This window comes from Heterocephalus glaber, unplaced genomic scaffold, assembly GCF_053883595.1.
Source record: "Heterocephalus glaber isolate CG9 unplaced genomic scaffold, H.glaber_assembly_v1.0 deba00001689, whole genome shotgun sequence".
In the NCBI taxonomy this organism is placed as follows: domain Eukaryota; kingdom Metazoa; phylum Chordata; class Mammalia; order Rodentia; family Bathyergidae; genus Heterocephalus; species Heterocephalus glaber.
The window spans coordinates 2,567,310-2,586,859 of record NW_028258414.1 but is presented as its reverse complement, the minus strand read 5'-3'; the positions used below and the strand labels follow the sequence as shown (position 1 = coordinate 2,586,859).

At 48.7% G+C, this 19,550-nt stretch overlaps 1 protein-coding gene across 5 annotated transcripts in view; it reads left to right on the top strand.

Annotated features, from left to right (window-relative positions):
* Myo1e (myosin IE) overlaps positions 1-19,550 on the top strand; it is a 184,260-nt gene that overhangs the window by 152,171 nt on the left and 12,539 nt on the right. For all 5 annotated transcript variants that reach the window (XM_004855726.3, XM_021237149.2, XM_021237148.2 and 2 more), the window contains 7 exons: positions 2,126-2,270; positions 6,202-6,316; positions 6,536-6,705; positions 7,624-7,769; positions 14,708-14,854; positions 16,217-16,374; positions 18,258-18,350. In XM_004855726.3, coding sequence (XP_004855783.1) covers positions 2,126-2,270; positions 6,202-6,316; positions 6,536-6,705; positions 7,624-7,769; positions 14,708-14,854; positions 16,217-16,374; positions 18,258-18,350 — 974 coding nt within the window. The remainder of the gene's footprint in view (positions 1-2,125; positions 2,271-6,201; positions 6,317-6,535; positions 6,706-7,623; positions 7,770-14,707; positions 14,855-16,216; positions 16,375-18,257; positions 18,351-19,550) is intronic.

The following is a 19,550-nucleotide window of genomic DNA, read 5'->3' as shown; positions in this document are numbered from 1 at the left end:
CCAGTGAACCTGACTTACACAAGCTGTTCTGCAAGCCCTGCTCTCCGGGGGAAGCAGGAGGACAGGAGGTCCTCGGAGGAGTATCCTGCGCCTGGCTTGTCTGAGGGACCCTGTGAAAGGGCTCCATTTCCATAATACCCAGACCTCTCCCCAGTGCTGTTCACAGATCTTTACACTGCGCCAAACACTGAGTGGGCGTCTGATGGTGTGACTTGTTGGATTAACATCATTATACCACATAGGAAGTTGGTTCATGCTAATGTGTGGCTTCAGGTAGGCATGTTCACACTTAAGCTTTTTATCTCTAGTTAGGAAATAGGGTTTGCTTCTGTAGGAAATTTATGATATTAGCGGGTAAGGTGTAGCTCTTAGGGGAAGCAGAGAGGATCATTGTAGTCCTAAACCTTGACCCTTGGATGCCATTGGTCAGTTTTCACGCAGTAGTAGCAGTTTCTGGGAACCAGAAATGTGGCCCTGGCTTCTCTCAAGGCCTGGGGGCCTGCTGCCTACACCCAGGTGTGCATGCACCTGGGCCACAGCCTGCAGCTGTGCACCTGCACGCCCCAGTGATGTTCCCTTGTGCATCTGACATTCCGTAATGTGCTTCTCTTCTCGATAATGTCAACCTCTGACAATAAAAATTCTAACATAGGCATATGTGGTAGACTTTGAGAGTCTTTAAAATAAATATTTACTTCTGAAGCAGTCCATGGCTTATATGTAGTACCATGATTGTTTCTTTTGTTATTGTTGTTGTTTTTTGCGGTACCAGGGATCAAACTTAGGACCTTGCACTTGCAAGGCAGGTGTGGTGCCACTGAGCTAAATCTCAGGCCCCAAAGAGGAAGACTAGGATTTTATCTGGGTATTTTTTTTTTTTTTTTGGTACCAGGGATCAAACTTGGGTCCTTGTGCTTGCACTGCAGGCCACGAAACTACTGAGCTAAATCCCCGGCCCTGTAGTACCATGATTGAAAAGACAAGTTAAGGTTCAAATCCCAGCTCTGACACTCAATAGCTACCCACTTTCCCCCAAAACAAGACCTCGCAGGAAAATAATCAGCCTTGAAAACTAGAGATTAAAATCGCCAGCCCCAATCAGCCCATCCTGGCCTTACCTGCCATCACTACTCTCTTGCTTGGCAGTTAATCTGTAAAACAGGAAAGGCTGACTGGGGCTGGCATTTTTTGATTCCTAGTTTTCAAGACCGATTATTTTCCAGCTAGGTCTTGTTTTGGGGGAAGCATGGTGAGATGCCTTGCCTCCATTTGCTTTTCTGTGTTCTACTCACCAGCATGGGTAACCAGCCTGATCACACAGCTGCGAGACTGAAATAAGATCGCACCTTTAGAATGCCAGTCTCAGTGCCTGCTATGGAGAGTGAAGCCCGAATGCACAGCCCCTCATGGTGGCTTCTGCTGCCATTGGCTGGGCGTTGAAGGTGCTGTCTGGGTCCTATTAGCTCCCAGACTGGGCACCCACCCTCAAAGGCTTGGATCCTCCTGAGGAAAGTACAAATTCCCCAAATAAGCACAAACATGATTGTCATCATGAATGACCGTCATTGTGAATGTCAGTCCATGATCTGAAGGAAAAGCATTATTTGCTGTGGGAGAAAATAAGGCAATTTGGTGGGGTGGCCTAGAAGGGCTCTGAACATGGCTGGGGAGGAGCCTACAGCTCTGAGGTCAGCACAGCCTGCAGAGGACATGGCTTGGATGAGGGCATTCATGTGGCTGCATCCTCCAAGGAATGAAGCTGCCAGAGAACAAGGAGAAGGGATGTGGCTGCAGAAGCCAAGAGCAAATGGTCAGGGCCCTGTGACTTTCAAATACAAAGGCTGGTGCCTCATAAGATCAGCCACATGCTGTATAGGTGGGCTTGTACAATCCTGCATTCCTCGTTAAGTGCCCTACAATCCAGAGAGACTGGATTTGAGAAAAGACCATTGCTTCCTTTTGCCTGACAAGTGTTGCTGGTGACCTTTAACAGTACTATTTCTAGACAGTGGTATTGAAGGCAGATTTCCACCAGGGCGTTAACATGGAAACAATGGATGGGATGGATGCAGGGAGTCAGGTGGCCCAACTGGACTTGATGTTCCCTCCCCATGTGTCCACACAGGTACGCTATCCTGACCAAAGCCACCTGGCCAGTGTGGCATGGCGATGAGAAGCAGGGTGTTCTGCACCTGCTGCAGTCTGTCAACATGGACAGCGACCAGTTCCAGCTGGGCAGGAGCAAAGTGTTCATCAAAGCCCCCGAATCCGTGAGTGCCCATCCCTTCTTTGCCAGTCTGGCCCTGTGGCTGGCTGCTGCTGTCCACCCTCCAGCCATGCTTCAAATGTGAGCTTCAAAGCTCACAGAGCTTTCCCTCCCTTCTAGTCTAAGTGGGTCATTCACTACAGTGCTGCTATTGCATGGCTGTCACAGCCACCCTCTTCCTGCAGAGCACTTAGCATGTACAGAAAGGCATTGCTTTTTCATGATTTCCCATCCCACTGTCTTACTTTTCTTGTTATTGGGACAAAATACCTGATACCCATAGGTTAAAGGAGGAAAGGTTTATTTTAGCTCACAGTTGGTAAAAGTTTCAGTCAATAGTCAGCTGGCTCTAAGGCAGGGCGGCATGGCAAAGGAGAAACAGTCCATGGCAGGATAGGCAAGAGGCAGTAAGCAGTGAGCCTGTCTTTCTGTCCATTTATATTGTATCCAGGCTATAAACCTATTGATTGGTGCCACCCACACCTGGGGTGGGGCTTCCATTATCCACACCTAGAAATATGCTAAACCAATTTAGTTAGCACATACACTTAATCCTAGTAGCACACACCCATGATCCAGCCACATCCCAAAAGCCCCATCTGTGGAGCACCTGAGGCTTTGTGGAGACATCTAGATACAAGTCATAACACCCACATCTCTCTCTGTTGCCAGGTGGCAGTCCCCTTGTGGGCAGAGACTCAGCCTGTTTTGTATGCCAGTGTGTACCGAGAGCCTCAGACATAGAGAGCCCCTTAATTATCCCCTGTGTCTAAGCGGAAAGGGGCCTTCTTTGAGCTGCAAAGGAGGCTTGAGAAACTCTGTGTCCTTGTCTGGGTGACAGAACAGTCCTGTGATACACAGGCTCAGGTTTCTCCTTGGTGACAGAGCCAAGTTCAGGGCCAGAGTCCTAGGATTATACTTGGGGACCATCAGGGAGCCCAAGAAGGACAAGGGAACAAATCTCTGGGTCTCTGGAACATGTGTACTTCCCAGTAAGACAGCTACACACACACTGTGCAGTTTATACAGCTGTCAGTCCTCTGCAGATTAACTTGGGCAGCCTGGTGAAAGTCCACAGGAAGTTCTGCCCTTCATCAGGAATCATGCCAAGCTCCTTAGTAATTCTGCCCAGTTAGGTCAGGCTGTGGATTGAGGATACTGCTTTTTAAGTTGGGAAATTGTTAGGACTGAGATCTGGCATTTTCAATTCTTGAGGTTCCCATAATCATCACAAGATTCCACTTCAAGAGTCAAGAGAACTTGGCAAAGTCAGTCATCAGACCAAGGGGGAACAATGGGAAATTACCGTGTTGGTAGAAACCAGAACACTGGACTTTAGGCAAATCTTGGCCTGGCCATCAGTTTCCTCTCCCAGTCTACTTGCCTTCTGGGATGGGCCTGAGACTCAGCACTGCACTGGCTGTAACTGAATGGCTGTGGATACTGTAAAGATTATTAAATAAATAGCGCTCATCAATAGGACCCATTTATGAAAAGTTTGTGGTAGCATTTTTCCACTCTGAGCTATTTGTAGCTTTGCAGCAATTTCATTTCCAAATATAAAGTGAAAATGTTGTGTCATGCGCCATTAAGCCACCCACAGGATGGTTCCGGTCCTTTCTAAAATGGGACAGAGGGATCTGTCAGTGCACCCGGAGCACCATAGGTTCTACACGCTTTTATTTCTCAGCTTGTTAAATGTTCATATGGAGTTAAAATGTCCTCAATATTTTTCATAGTTTTTAAAATTCTGATTTAGCTGAGCTTTGAGAATTTAGATCCAAAACCAAGATTTATTTTTGGGTTTTCTTGCTTTGCTTTCCTCCAAGTTGCATTAGTGCCATTGCTTGACTGTCCTTTCTGTTTTTCTTCCCTCTCTCCCCTTTCTCTCTCTTCTCTCTCTCTCTCTCTCTCTCTCTCTCTCTCTCTCTCTCTCTCCCCTCTCCTCTCTCTCCTCTCTCTCACTCTCTCCCCATCCCTCTCTCTGTCCCTCTGTCTCTGTCCCTCTCTCTGTCCCTCTCTTTCTCCGTCTCTCTCCCTCTCTCCCTCTCTCCCTCCCTCCCTCCCTCCGTCCCTCCCTCCCTCCCTCCCTCCCTCCCTCTCTCTCTCCCTCTCTCCCTCTCTCCCTCCCTCCCTCCCTCTCTGTCTCTGTCCCCACTTCCCCTAGTCTTTCCCATCCACATCCAATCTTGCTTTGCTTGCAGATACTTTTCAAAAGGTTGGTTTTTAAGATCAGCCTCCTGATTTTGCCTTAAATTTCATAGTAAATGTGCTGAGTTCACAAAATAACCTACATACTGTATCTGCTTTAAAAATCAACATTGGACAGCAGACACCAAACACTATACTTTTGTTTTCTTGTTTCATGTGTCCATGTTTTTGGCTTTTGTCTTTGTCTGCTGTTTCAGATTTCTAACTTACTGGGCTTTTGGGGAACACTCTAAAACCCAGCTACTCTGAAATGGTCTGTCAGAAGTTGTGAACTGTTCACTGCCTCATCATTTCTCTGAGTCACAAGTATACTTTCTGTGACGCTCCCAAGTTAGTTCTGGGAAAGAAGAAGGAAACCAGACTTACTCAGAAACCCAACAAACAACGTAAAGAAACATCAATGTGTATTCTCACAACAGGCGACAGTGGAACTCAAACCTTAAAGCTTCTGTCCAGCTGCTAATCACCTGTATCTGCTACTGGGTTTAGAACAGGCTTCTTTAACCTTCACAGATGCTGCAAGGGGCTACAGAGCAGAGCAGCCTTGCCCTGGGTGTTTGCAGTTTGAAATCTTATTTCTGCCCCAAGGGGCTGTGAGGAGGAGTTGAGTGGCAGGAGTGTGGCTCCTAAAGATAGACCCAAATAAACAGAGACAACAAATCAAGTCCAGCTGCCTCCTACCCACTTGTTTACTTCCAGAACATTTGTTGCAGTGACTAGTTACCTTTCCTTTGAGTTCATATTGGTCCATTTGGGGCCGGGGATTTAGCTCAGTGTTTCCTCTGCCTGCCTCGCAAGCACAAGGTCCCGAGTTCAATCCCCAGTACCAAAAAACAAAAACATATCAGTCCATTTTATTTTTTTCCTGGAGAGTTGTGTAAAGCCACCTCCAAGGTGGATGAGAAGGTTTCTCACTATTTTACTAGTTGATCAAACACAGATTTACAGAGAAAAACTTGAACGTCCAGATCTGGAAGAACCTGGAAAACCTTGGCCCACTCTCTAGGGCCCTCCCAGTCTTAGTTCCGCTCTGGAGAACGGAGATAGGCAGCTCCTATAGGTGTCCAGGTGTTGAATGAAACAATCAAGGGTCTACAGGGATTTCTGACCCGCAGTGGGTACTCAGCACACTGCAGGGGTTTGCTGTCATCTTCATGATCCCAAAAGCCTGGTTGAGCACCGGTACATCAATCAGCATGCATGAATAAGCTGGCTCTCTGGGAGCTCCCTCCTTAGTGAGTTGGAATTTTAACTAGCCCAGCAGATTCCAGCTCCGGTCATTGCAGTTATTATCGTGATTCCTTAGAGAATCCTACAAGGCAGGAAGCCTAGACTTCATGGAACTAAAGGTAGGGCAGCCCTGGCCCCACAGCAGTACAATCTCTGCTCCTGCAGAAGCTGGAAGGTTCTGGTTCCAGGCTGTGGGGGCACCACCAGTGCACCCTCCATCTAGTGGATGGAGGTAGAAAGTCACAGAGACAGAGACCTTCGTAACTTCCTCAGGCCAAGCCATTTCCCATTGCTTTTTATTAAAAGAAAAAACATCGGTAAAAATGTAAATGGTCAGAGACAACTTGCCGTAGTGAGTATTTGTTCAGTGTCCAGGAAGCTGCTTCTCATGGATGTCCTTGACTATGTGAGTGTCCTTGAAATAACAAGAGCCACAAAAAGCAATGTTCAGATTTTGTGGATCAGCTCACATGGGTTTTCTGTACACTTGGCAGCTATTTCTTCTGGAAGAGATGAGAGAGAGAAAGTATGATGGGTATGCTCGAGTGATACAGAAATCATGGAGAAAATTTGTGGCCCGGAAGAAATATGTCCAAATGAGAGAAGAAGGTATTTTAGTAATTTTGTTTCATTCATTTAATCTCATTCATTCTTTGTTTCATTCATTTGTGCTTGGAAGAGTTATTTAAAAGTTCCATTTGATTTGGCATGTAACATGACATGGTGTGCTGAAAACCTCACACCATTTAGAATTTGTGTATTTCTGATATCTCTTCTTCCTTTTCTGGCTGACTGATCCTCTTCTTTCCCCCGTCTTGGGAATTGCAGCCTCAGACCTGCTGTTGAACAAGAAGGAGAGAAGGCGAAACAGTATCAACCGGAACTTCATTGGGGATTACATCGGGATGGAGGAGCACCCCGAACTCCAGCAGTTTGTGGGCAAGAGGGAGAAGATTGATTTTGCAGACACGGTCACCAAGTACGACAGGAGGTTCAAGGTACACCCTGCCACCTGAGAGCCTCCAACAAGTTCCTCATTGTATAAAACGTAACTTGTGATTTTGCTGTTCTGATTACCAAAGCAGACTGCGTTCATTATGGAAAACCCTAACCCAGCGAGGCCAAATGAAAAACAGCCACTTTTATTTGTTTGTTTTGTTTTGTTTTGTTTTTGGTACTGGGGATCGAACTCTGGTCGAAACCACTGAGGCTAAATCCCTGGCCCTGAGGCACTTTATTTTTGAAACCAACTTCTCATTAATTAATTTTTAATTTTTTCTTTTCTTGCATCAGGGAAAACAGTAATGGGATAAATAACAATATTAATTGAATAAGAAAGATGCTATTGCCTTGCTAAAACTAAACATGGCACCAGCTGCAATGGGGGGCTGTTGTGAACATAAACACAGGTGCTTATGGCTCCTAGCAGTGCTTGGCTGTTGAGTGGTCACTTACTGTTCCAACATTTGACCATCTTTGATCATCAAGGTTTATCACTGCAATGAAATTATACCAGTTTTTGAAAAAATGTTATGGACTCCCAAGAAAATTCGAGCAGACCTTTGAGGGATGAGGGATTCCTGTTTGAGACATATCCTATAGCAGATCATTAGTTGGGTTGCTGTATGTGTTAGTTGGCCTGAGAGTCCTTTCAAGCCTGCTGTGTTGGTTTCCTATATGAGTCTGTGTGCATTGGCCATTTTGTAAGTTAAGGCCAGTATCAGCATCTTCACATATGTCAACCTCTTCACTCTCAGGGAACCTGGCTAGATGATAAAAGGAATGGCTATCCCAATGGTGCTGAAGATTTTCCACCTAAAGCAGCTTCCTTCTGCTGCCATAACAGTGGCCCATTATGTGGACAGTTGTCCTTTTGACCATATCTGTCTACCTTCTCAAAGCACCTCTCCTTACAGGGCGTAAAGCGAGACCTGCTCCTCACCCCAAAGTGCATGTACTTAATTGGACGAGAAAAGGTCAAACAGGGCCCAGACAAAGGCCTGGTGAAAGAAGTCCTAAAGCGGCGAATTGAGATGGAGCGAATCCTGTCCGTGTCCCTCAGGTGAGCGCTGGGAGACAGGACCACTTCGTTCCTCCCCAACTTCACCATCTGTGTTCCAAGTGCAGCCAAATGATGGGGAATTTCCCTTCTTCCTGAAGAGTACCAGGGCTTCTAGTCTCCTGGGAGGCTGTGGATGGCAGGATTGAGAATCCAAGACTGCACTGCCTCTGCTCCATTCCAAGCAGGGCTCCTCAGGCCGTGTCGCATAGCGTATTTAGAAATAAACCTACTGTGCAGAATTGCTCTTAGTGAAGAGGACAGAGGCTTCTGAGCCCTGTCCCCAGCCTACCCAGCCCAGGTTAAAAGCCCAGCACATTCACCAGCAGAACCCCAGAGAGGTGTGGAACCCTGGAATGGAGGTTTCTTTGGACCCCCACAATCTACAGCCCGGGTCACCACATGTTCCCATGGGCTCCAAGTTCCCAGGCATTTGGAAGCCGAGGCTGTTTGGACAAGTCCTCAGGGAGGGCCAAGGCTCTTCCGCCAGGATCTGGCTTGCTCTGGGCATGGGGCTGCTATGTGTGAGAAGGCTTACCCGAGTGCCCCATGCTAAAAACTCTGCACCGGCTTCCCTCTGGGGGAGCAGCCCTTGAATCCCCGCAGAGTGAGGGCAGGAAGAAGGAGCCACTGCAGGGTCGTTGGGAAGCTTATCGGAGCTGAGGTGTTGTCACCACGCATGGCCGTCGTCTGGGTGCGGACCCCTCCCTCCCTCCCTCCCTCCCTCAGAGGACCGAACTGCTGTGCTCAGGAAGAGTAGGGCTTTCATGTGCTCGGGCGCCTGACCTGCCCCGCTGGAAAGCCTGCCTCCAGTGTGCTAATCCGAAGCAGATTTCCAGGGTGCCCGTCCTCCCCTGCCCCTCTGTGGTTTCCGGTTCTATCTGGTCCTCATTTTGCTGCAGAAAGGTCTGGGAGGTGCGGTGAGGTTAAGTGCTGTAAACGGGCCAGCTCAAGAGGTGGCAGCGTTTCTGTGCCTGTGAGTGTGCTGTGTCCTCCTCGCAGCTCTGCTGCCTCAGAGAGGTCTCCGTGCGCAGGGTGCCACGATAAGCTCCCAGGGCATCTGGACCCTCTTTCCTGTGCCCTGCTCTGTTGGCTGGGTCACAGCCTCCTAGCCATGTCCTTCCTGGCTGCCCATGGCGGGAGCTGCCTGGGCCGGGCTGACATTGTCTGTCTGCAGCCTGAGACCATGGGAGGAGGACTCAGGATGATCGTGAGAGTGAACAGTCCTAGTCACAGCTAAACTAGCACCAAGTGCTAGCCAGCCTCTTTATCACTTACGAGCCTCTTTATCAAACATGGGTTATTTGCACCCAGATTTCCACCTTCTGATTTTTTTCCCTTTTCTCACTGTCACTAGGGATACATAAGAATGAACAAACCCAGGGCCTTCACACTGAGCTACATCCCCAACCCTCTATTTTTATTTTGAGACAGCATCTTACTGAGTCACTAAGTCACTAAATTGCCCTGGCTGGGCTTGGATTTGAGACCCTTTTTGAGGTCCTCTGCAGTGTGCTGGGTTACAGGCATGTGGCACCACAGCAAACTCCAACTTTCTCTTCCTCCTCTTCAGTATTCATTGTCTAGAAATTCCCTTCCTTGTGGTCTTTCCTTTTTAGAGGATGTAGTGAAACGAGGTGCTTAGCCTAAAAGTTTTCCTGGCTCTCAGGAGAAGGAAAGAGCCTGAGTCATTTTAACTTGTGACGCCTACATATTGTAGCTGCCAAGTCTCACGCTTGCCAAGATGAGTATCATGCCCTCCTTTCCTTTCTGCGTTGGGCCAATCATCAGAAGCCAGGTCAGGAGAGCACCCAGAGGGGTCCGAGAGTACAGAGTGGAGCCCAGAGTAGGGACTCGCTGCAGGACGAGCCTGCGGGACGTGGGTGTGAGTGTGTTCCAGCATGCTTCCGCACTGGCAGAGGGAGCCATTTAACAGTTGTCTTCTACTTCCCAGAAGTGGATGCAACATCTGTATGTGTTTTCAAAAATTTCCATGACTTGACGATGGCAAGGTTGGTAATCACCTTGGAAATGCTGCAGGTGAGCCAACTGAAGGGTTCCGGGTCTGGCGTGAGCCCATCTCTGCTCCTGCAGCACCACTGATGTCCGTGTGGAGCGGGCTCACACTCTTCACACCAGCCTGGACCCAAAGAGTTTGGTGGCAGCGTGGGAAATGGAAGCATGGCTAAATATTTGGTGTAAAAGTATTTGTTGTTCTTTAGCTGTGATTACGGTCCTGTGGTTCTTCTTTTTTTTGTTTTTGTACCAGGAATCAAACACGGGACCTTACGCTTGTGAGGCAGGTGGCAGAACCACTGAGCTAAATCCCTGGCCCTTGTGGTGGTTATTAAGAAACTTTTTAGTTCTATTTATTTGAGAATACAATATTTATATTCTGTTTCAAAATAACCTAGTTTGGGAAGTGGGGAGTGGGCTGTCGATAAATACAGTCATTCACTGATCTGTTGTTGCCACAACTTTCTGGTATGTGGTCATTCATTCTACTTTTATACTTATTTATACATTTGGAATTTTCCATAGTAATTTTTTCTCTCCTTTAGTAAACATTAAATTTGTTGCTGGTGGTGGTGGTGTTGTTGTTGTGTCTTTTGAGACAAAGTCTCACTATGTAGTTCAGGCTGGCCTTGAACTCACTGTGTAGTCCAGGCTGACCTCAAACTTGTGGCAATCCTCCTGCCTCAGCCTCCCGAGTGCTGGGATTGTAAGCCTGTGTCACCACACCTGGCAGTAGACATTAAATTTTGAGGAATCTTTTTTTAAAAAAACTGACACTTCTTAAAGGTTTCATTTGCAAGGAAAAAAAAAAGGATCATAGAAATAAGGTGAATAGTACAGAGAGATGAAGACCACAGTTGCTGAAAGGGACATCAAGACACTTTGAACAGAAAAACATGCTTATTTATATGAAAATGAGACCAGAGCCCCCAGGCCTTCCTTGGAGACTTGGCCACATGTCAGCAGGTGGTACCCAGTAGGGAACTATGATTTCTGTGCATGTGGCTTTGTGTCCACTGCCAGGAGGCTGAGCGTGTGTGTTTTTTTGTTTTTGTTTTTTGGTACCGGGGATCGAACTTGGGACCTTGCACTTGTGAGGCAGGCAGCGGAACCTCTGAGTTAAATCCCTGGCCCTGGGCATGTGTTTTTGAAAGACCCCTCAAGACTTGCTTTTTATCCAAGTCCTGACCTTATCTGACTCTGACCTGAAAAACTGTGCTAGAAGGGCGACCGTGATGTGTCCTGACCTTGGGGTAGGCATTGAGACTCGCATCCAGGACTCTGCCGTGCCCCCTGATGTCCTTCCCATTCCAGCCCTGGCCACCAGCGGCCAAGGCCACAGGCTCCTTGTCTTCCCGTTGGGGTCAGCAGATTTCCAAGTACTCACGTGTAGCTGGAAAAGCAGCCTTGTAACCGTGGGCTCTAGACAGAGGCGCCCATCCCTGGTCGCGTTGCTCTTGCTTAACACATCCCTGCTCGATGCCCTAAGCGTGTGGGAAATCGGAACAGCCCACATCAGTACCTGCTCTGCTGGCTGAAGCACTGGGGCAATCTCTCTCACCTTCCTATGGGCTGCGGCTCTGGGATCCTGGATGTAGTCGTCATTGTTGCACTGAGCACATCCCCTGGGTGGACCCATCACTACTGGAAGTTGAGACTTCTGGTCCCATGAGGTTCTCTGAGTGGCAGATTCCAGGCAAGCTTTACTTTCTTCATTTGCTCTGTATCTTCCAGTTTACTGAAAGGAGCATTTATTCCATGATCAAGAAAAACTTTTGTAAAGGCTTTAACTAAAGGAAGGCTGTTCTTAGAAATTGTCTTTTCAGCTTTTTTTTAAAAAGACTCCTTTAGAACTGTACTGTTTTGTAACTAAACTTCACTATTGTGAAGAAGATATATTGGTTAAGAGAGTAAGAGATTTTCTAGTGATACAGCATAAGCCACAAAGACAGAGAATTAAAAAACAACTGCAGAGCCAAACCAGAACTGAGTGAAGGATTTTTCAACACAAGAGACAGCATCTGTAAGGAATTGCAGCTTGAGCATATGCATAGAGACAGGGTGAAGTCCAAAGATAAGTCTGATTTTTTAGAACAAATAAACCCAAATGCTTTGTTTCCAGGTCCAGAAGCACAGACTGAGGAGCAGAAAATAGGCTGAAACTCCAAGCTGGGTGAAGCTGGTTTTACTGTGTCATATTCCCGAGTCACGGCAGGGAGGGCTTTTCAATTTGATGGTTGAAGTCACAGTGTCCAAACACATCTCACTCCCAGCTTCATGCTTGTAATTGACCTTGACGTTTTGGCCTGCTTGCTTTTTCCTTTTTTTTTTCTGTGTGGTAATGGAACTCCTCATAAATCTAAGGGTTACGCTTCTCAAGCTTGCTTGTCTTGGGTTCATTTCACCCTGTTGAATAATCATCATCCTGCCCCGATACCACCAGGCAAGGACACGTCCATGCGGAGTCGGTGTCTGGTGTCCAGCAGCTAAAGCAGGAAGGCGTTTCCCTTCCGCAGCCCCTGCCAAAGGGCGGTGCTTTCGTTTTCCTCTCTCCCATGACAAACTCCCTGCTAACCAGCTGTCCTCTTAAACCTGTGCTGGGATACTTGGACTTCATTTCATTGATGCCAAATGACCCGAGAGAGTTCTCTGAGCCAGCTTTTACCTAGGTGCTTTTTGAGTTTTGATTTTGCTATCATGGAAGCAGTGGGGACAAAGCCAGAGTCTTCATCTGTCTGAAACTCGAAGATAATAGTAGCCCTGACAGCCGTATGGGAGGTTCTGGCCAGTGGGGTGTGACCAGAAGTGATTTATACAAGTTCTTTTAAAGGCCGTGCCTTTGCCCGCTTCTGCGCATACATACTGAGTGACGAAAGGAAGACACTGTGTGGTTTAAAACACTGGTTGTCGATGTCTTCATCACAGCAGTAAACCCTGTATTTCAGCCATCACAAGACTGCGCAAGAATCGTGGCTGTGATTTAGGGACATTTGTAAACAAACACTCAAGGTCACAGTCATAACAATGATGATGGCAACACCCCAATGGTCATTATTCATCCAGATATGCTCATCGGGTGTCCTGACTTCACATCCGGGAGATCTCGGCATACTCTTCGGCAGGCTGTGAATGGGCCAGGCTCCTGTCACCAGGGGCTGGTATTGGGTGCCTAGTTTACCCCATCCCTCCCCTGTGGCTGTTGCACCTTTCCTAGGGGAAGCCTGAGAGGTTGTCTTAGTCCATTCCTGTTGCTATAATAAAACGCCGAGCCTAGGTGACTGATCAGAACAGAAATGTGTGTCTTCCAGCTCTTAAGTTTGGAAGTCATTAATGGCAATAAGACCACAGCAGACTTGGCCTCTGGTGAAGTAGATGGAGCCTCTTACTGTGTCCTCACAAGCCAAAGGGGCAGACTGCTGCTCCGCACCTGATGGCCCATCTCTGTCTCCCTTGTTGTATTCGTGGGGCTGAACAGGGAGACCATAGGAGATGTGGTCTGAAGGATCGAGTGCTACATGGAAGGAGAGCCCCAGCCTCAGACATTGCCCACGATCTGGGACTCAGGGTAATCCATTTGCCTCGTCGCTCAGCTTTGTCAACAGCCACTGTGGCCCTACTGAGGCATTGGTTCTGGGCCAAGAGGAGCGCTGCTCTGCCATGTGAGACTGCCTCGCTCCACCTCTTTGGTATTGCCTGCACTTGGAAAGACTAAAATGTTGCCATGGTCCATTCACTGAAGCTGGTTCCCCTAATATTTTTAAGGGCTGCAACAAACCTCTGGTGAAATCCCACTCTCTGAAGACCGGCTGAGTTATTTGACAGTGGTACCTGGAGATACATTATCTTCTCTATTATGCAGCCTTTGGGGTGTTGACTAACAGCAAGGGAATAGAAACTTTCAATTCTGTGTGTGTTGTTGCTCTCCACCAAGGCCAGGCACAACTGGGTTTGCCTCAGCCTTGCTCTTGAGTCCTCCCAGGGGTCCCTCCTGCGTGCTGTCTCTTCTACGCCCGAGTTTCCTCACACTCCTAACCTGTTCCGACTCGAGGCGTGTTCTTTTCCATCCATGAAACGCAGTCACTTAAGGTGCTGATCTGCAGCTGCCTGCTGTTTGTACCCTGCTTGTCTGTGTGAGCTTTGCGTGACCTACAGTCCAGTAACGATAGGCAGTAGTAGAAGCAGAGCAGCCACTGTCAGGAGGCTCTGGGTGAGTCCAGGACTCTGGCTTCCCTTCTGATCACCACACTTAGAGTTCTTCAAGCTCAGATTTATTACAGTAGCTGTGATCATATCATAAGTTCTGCTAACACAGAATTTAGTGTGGAATTGTTCATTTTCAACCACATTCCATTCATAACATTCTGGATTTTTATGGTCTTGAGAACACAGAAGTTGAATTTTAAAATAGATTTTTAAAAATACAGGCGAAATTGTCCTTAAATACTTAGTTTAAAAAATCATGTAGAGGGCTGGGGATTTAGCTCAGTGGTGCCACGCCTGCCTCTCAAACTCAAGGTCCTGAGTTCCATCCCCGGTACCAGGAAAAAGAAAAAAAAAAATCACGTAGAAGAAGCATTTCGATTATGTTGTTGGTGAGCTATAAACTTCCTATGAAAACAGATTTTATCAATTTCATTATGTAATTCAGTGTCGAGTGCTTTGTTTTTCAGATTATGGGAGACAGAGGAAAGGAGAGAGAAGGAAAAAGGAACGAGAGGAAGGGGAAAGGCAGCACAGCACTCTTACAGGATTTTCCAGCGATAACAATAACAAAGATAGGCCGGGGGTGCAGCTCAGTGCCAGAGCATGTGCCTAGCACGCAGAGACCTGGGCTGCTCCCCGGCACCAAATAATAATGGGTATGATGTTAGTGACGAAATTTTTTTAAATGTTCAGCTTTCATTTTTTTCCAAATCTCTTCACAGCACCATGCAGGATGACATTTTTATCCTCCATGAGCAAGAGTATGACAGTTTGCTTGAGTCTGTCTTCAAAACTGAATTCTTAAGCCTCCTAGCCAAGCGTTATGAGGAGAAAACCCAGAAGCAGCTACCTCTGAAATTCAGCAACACGTGAGTAGGGCTCTGGGGTCCAGACTTCTGCATCCACCTGAGAGGAATGTCAGTCCCACCCCCAGGGGGAGGATGGGGGGTCCGACCTGCTCCCCAGCATCGGGGAGCCCCACCCTGTGTGCCTCCCTTCCCCAGGAGTCAGCCTGCCAAAGACAACCCGGACAGTAGTCACAGACTTCACAAGGTCCCCTTTGCACCTCTGTGAAGTGTGACTTCATGGAATGGATGTTTTACCATTTAGACTCTAGACAGGGACCACCCACATGAGGCAGGGAAAGGCAGATTTGTGAGTATCTCCAACAAAAGCGTCTTATTTAGCAGAGCCATCAGGAGACAAAAGTGATTGGAAGAGGGGCTCAGATTCCCCCAGTGATAATAAAACCTGCTGGGGACATGTTAGGGCCAGTGTGTCCTTTTGTGGGTGTTTTTTGGGTACTGGGGATCGAACTCCGGACCTTGAGCTTTCGAGGCAGGCACGGTGCCACTGAGCTAAATCCCTGGCCCAACCTGCATTCCTTTCGGCTTCGTGGTCTAATGCGCCAGCTGCCAGCATCCTGTGGAGCTTCTAATCGCACACTTGCCGAGTGAGTTATTTAGCTTTTCTTGTCAGATGTCCCCATCTGTGAAATGGAGTTGTCCTCCATCTCCTCCCACTCCTGAGAGTGCAGCCCTTAGAAAGCCTTAGTGCTGCGATGAGAGAGACCTACAGTGGGTGGCTACGTGGAACTCTCGCCTGTCTTTGTTACAGTGTGAGAGCACGTGAGCTAAAAGCCAGACTGGATTCCATGAGCTAGACATAGAGGCAATACGGAGAAGTACAAACGGGCTGGGGAGCTTGGGAATTGTGGGTGAGCCTCCCTTGTGTCTGGATTTGGGTTGTCGGTTTAGGCTTCTCCCCTCCTGGGTGGGGCGTGGTGGGGAAGTTAGACCTTACTGGGTAGTAACCACATCCCGAGGTGAGGAATCGTCACCTGTCAGACACAAACCAGGACACATAGGTGGACGCATAAGGACGTAGGCAGCAGCTGTGGCTGGGAAGTGGTCCCCTTCCTCTGGGACCCAGGCAGCCACCCAAGATCTTGTGATGGTGACATTGGCCCACTAAATGGGTCCCTCCCCTGCTGACTGGGTTCTCAAGGTGCTGGGCCCCGAATGTCTCTGCTTCTCCACTCGTGGGACCCCAGCAGCGGTACCACACCTGTGAGCGCTCTACCCCACGCACCCTGTTGAGGCAGTTCGGTCCTGCCTACTTGTACAGCAGCTTTCCCAGCCGCAGGGTCCTGGCTGCGGGGTCTGTGGCACCATCTCATCTGCCCCTGGCTCAGTCCAGTTTACTGATTTCATCATGCATGCCTGTTGCAGGCTTGAACTGAAGCTGAAAAAGGAGAACTGGGGACCCTGGAGTGCAGGGGGCTCCCGGCAGGTGCAGTTCCACCAAGGCTTTGGTGACCAGGCCATCCTCAAGCCCAGCAACAAAGTGCTGCAGGTCAGCATTGGACCTGGGCTGCCCAAGAACTCCCGTAAGTACTGCTCTGCATGCAGCCGTGCTGTCCACTGTGGGCATGAGTGCCCAGGCCGGTGGATCAGTGCATCTCCCCTCCCGCTGCTGTTCTCATCAGATGCAGTGTTGTACACTAAAGCCATAGCGAAGAAGACAACCAGGATGAGGCCTTCTGAATGATTCAGTTCTTAATGCGATACACCTGGCACTATATTAATTATGTATTTAAAAAATTTTGGCTGTAAATTTGCAGCCCTTTCCAGTGAGGTCTTGCCAACAATACAAATACAACCCGGGCTGGAGATTTAGCTCAGTGGTTCCAGCGCCTCCCTTGGAAGCACAAGGTCCTGAGTTTGATCCCTGGTACCAAAAAAAAAAAAAAAAAAAATGAAAGAAAATACAAATACAACCTTCTCTGCCAATTTGAAAGAAACGGACCAACACTGGAGGTCTCACTGTGTTACTGTGATCAAGATCGCTTCAGACACATGTGTGCATGGCTTCAAACCTCAGCTGTCTCCTCACTGGCCTTTGATTCTTTTTATATGTATATATGAGACAGGGTCTCACTATGTAGTTCAGGCTGGCCCAGAACTCAGTATGTAGCCCAGGCTGGCCTCAAACTTGGAGCAATCCTCCTGCCTCGGCCTCCTGAGTGTTGGGATTACAGGCGTGCGCCACCATGCCCAGCAATAATTGATGGTTCTAATCTTACAGTGCTGAGCAGAGAATAAGCCTATATGCTATCTAGTCACATAATAAGTATCTTTCTAAATGTCAGCCCATGCATGGGCTGGGAAATGTGTCCCACTGTTCAAGGAGGGCTTTGTCTGTCCTTCTGTCAGGGTCGCGTGGCCTGGCCCGTGCATGCTCAGCACAGCGCAGGTAAGTACTGCCATGCTGTTACCCGTGCATCCGTGTATCACTTACTACTTGCAGAGTAGCAGCACATTTTGGTGGAAGTTGTAAAGAGACGTTTTAAATTAAGGAATGAAGGGTAGAGTGAAATGAACAAAACAGAGGCCCAGGAAAAAGGAGCAGCAGGAAGGAGACTCAGGGCAGACTCAACACCCAGCCTCTCACTCTGCCACACCCCCACCTCATGCTGCTGGCTGAGCCCAGCCGGAAGAGAGGCCCTGCGGGCAGCAGAGCAGGCGATGTCACGGGGCCCCAGGGGAACAGGGTAGTGGAGCCCTCCAGGCCGCTCCTCCCAGCACTGCCCATGTGCCGTCTGTCTGTCCTTCTGATCCTCAGCTTTTCTCTTTGCAAGACATTCACTGTGCACCTCTCTTCCGGCGCCTTTCTCCTGCTCTCCTGCACGTCCCAGTGACACTTATTCCTTCATTTCCCTTCCGTCACAGCCGTCTCTGGAAAGCTCTCACCTGGCCCTATTCTGCTGCCCCAGCCCTAACTGCCCCACTGTGATGTAGTGCTCGGCGCCAGCATTTGTGGTAGAACAGGAGCCCTCGTAGGAGAGAAGCAACACAGGTGGATCGGCAGTTAGTGCCACAGCGGCGAAGGTGACAGCATCGGGCAGTGCATACTTCCTGAGTGCCTGCACATTGTTTAGAACTTGAGTGCAGACTGCCGGTGGCTCCATCTGCCTCTGCCTCTCTCCAAAGTCTGCAAAACAGAAACTCTTAGTCTCTCTCTTTGCAAAGCCCCCCTCTCTGACATCTCCAACTCCCTCTGTGAACGGGTCCTCCAGCCCCTCCCTCTAAACACTGCTGCTCAGGACTCGGACTTGGTCACACGTCCTGTCTCCATGGCAGCCACCCTCCTGCAAATCCAACTCAGCCACATCCCAAACTTCTCAAAAGCTTTCCATATACAAAGAACCACCCAGAGCCATAAAACCAAGCAGTGAACTGACTGTGTGGCTTTGTTTCGCCTGTCTTTCAGGTCCTACCCGCAGGAATACTACCCAAAATAGAGATTATTCCTCTAGGACTCAGAATGCCAACTACCCGATGAGGGCCGCCCCTCCTCCCCCAGGTAAGCCCAGGGTGCACCAGGAAGGGGGAGCTCCGGATCTGGACACTCAGCTTACAAAACCTGTCTGCGAGGAAACCCATCAGCAAAGAAATGCACACATCCTAACCAGCCACGGCCTGCCCAAGGAATCCAGTGGCCCTGCTTGTGACCCCAGAATTCCAGAAAAGGAGGAGGCAGCCTGAATTCAGCAGAGGAGACCATCTGGTCCTCATTGCCTGGCTCTGTTGCTACCTTAGGAAAAGATTCCTGTGGCAGAAGGGGAAAGGAGACCAGGCCCAGAGGAACCAGAATGCTGTCAGTTTTAAGGTGTAGGATGCTGCCGTTATGGTAGTGGGAGCTTGTCAGGTGTCAACCTGCTGCCATCCCCAGCCCAGACAGGTGCTGCTGTGACATCTCCAGTTTAACAGCTAAATGATCAAGGAGAATACCTGTTCTTAAATAGGATCCAGGAGAACCGTTCCCAACAACAGTATCTGGGAGAATTACAGATCCCTACAAAAGCTCTTTTTCTGTATCTGTGGTACTGGGATTGAACCCAGGGCCTTTGCACTGAGCTATGTCCCCCGGCCCTGTAATTCTTTTTTTGAGACAGCGTCTCACTAAGTTGTCCAGGCTGGACCTGATCTTGCAGTCCTCCTGCCTCGGCCTCCCTAAATTCTGGGATTATGGGTGTGTACCAGTGTACCCAGCTCACAGATGTTTTCTACACTGTGGCCACTGGTGCCTGGCAGTGAGAGAGAAATGGAGAAAAGCATGTCAGAGCTGGAGGCGACTGAGTGTTCTAGACCAGTGTCCTAGTTCTTTAATGAAGATACTGACATCTAAAGAGAGATACCTGCTTAGGATCAAAGCAGCTGTCAGAAGCAGAGGCCAAAAGAACCCTAAACCCACTATAAACAGGGCTTCTCTGTGGGTACAGGAATGGAGGGGGTTTTCTGGCGAATGTGTCGAGAGGCCTGGGGAGTCCCTTTGTCCATGCACAGATCTTCACTGGGAGAGGGGATGAAGGCTTCTCGCGTGTGGCAGGCAGTGATCGTGGCCCTTCCGGCCAAGAGCCCATCCCGAGTCCATCCAGTACTTAACTGCTTGAAGCAGCTTTTTTGATCTTGACTGGAAATCGCTGTCTGGCTAAGAGAGTGATCAGCCAGGTGGCCATGGCTCCCCTGCCCTGCCCTGCGAAGTGTTCCCTCTGCCTCACAC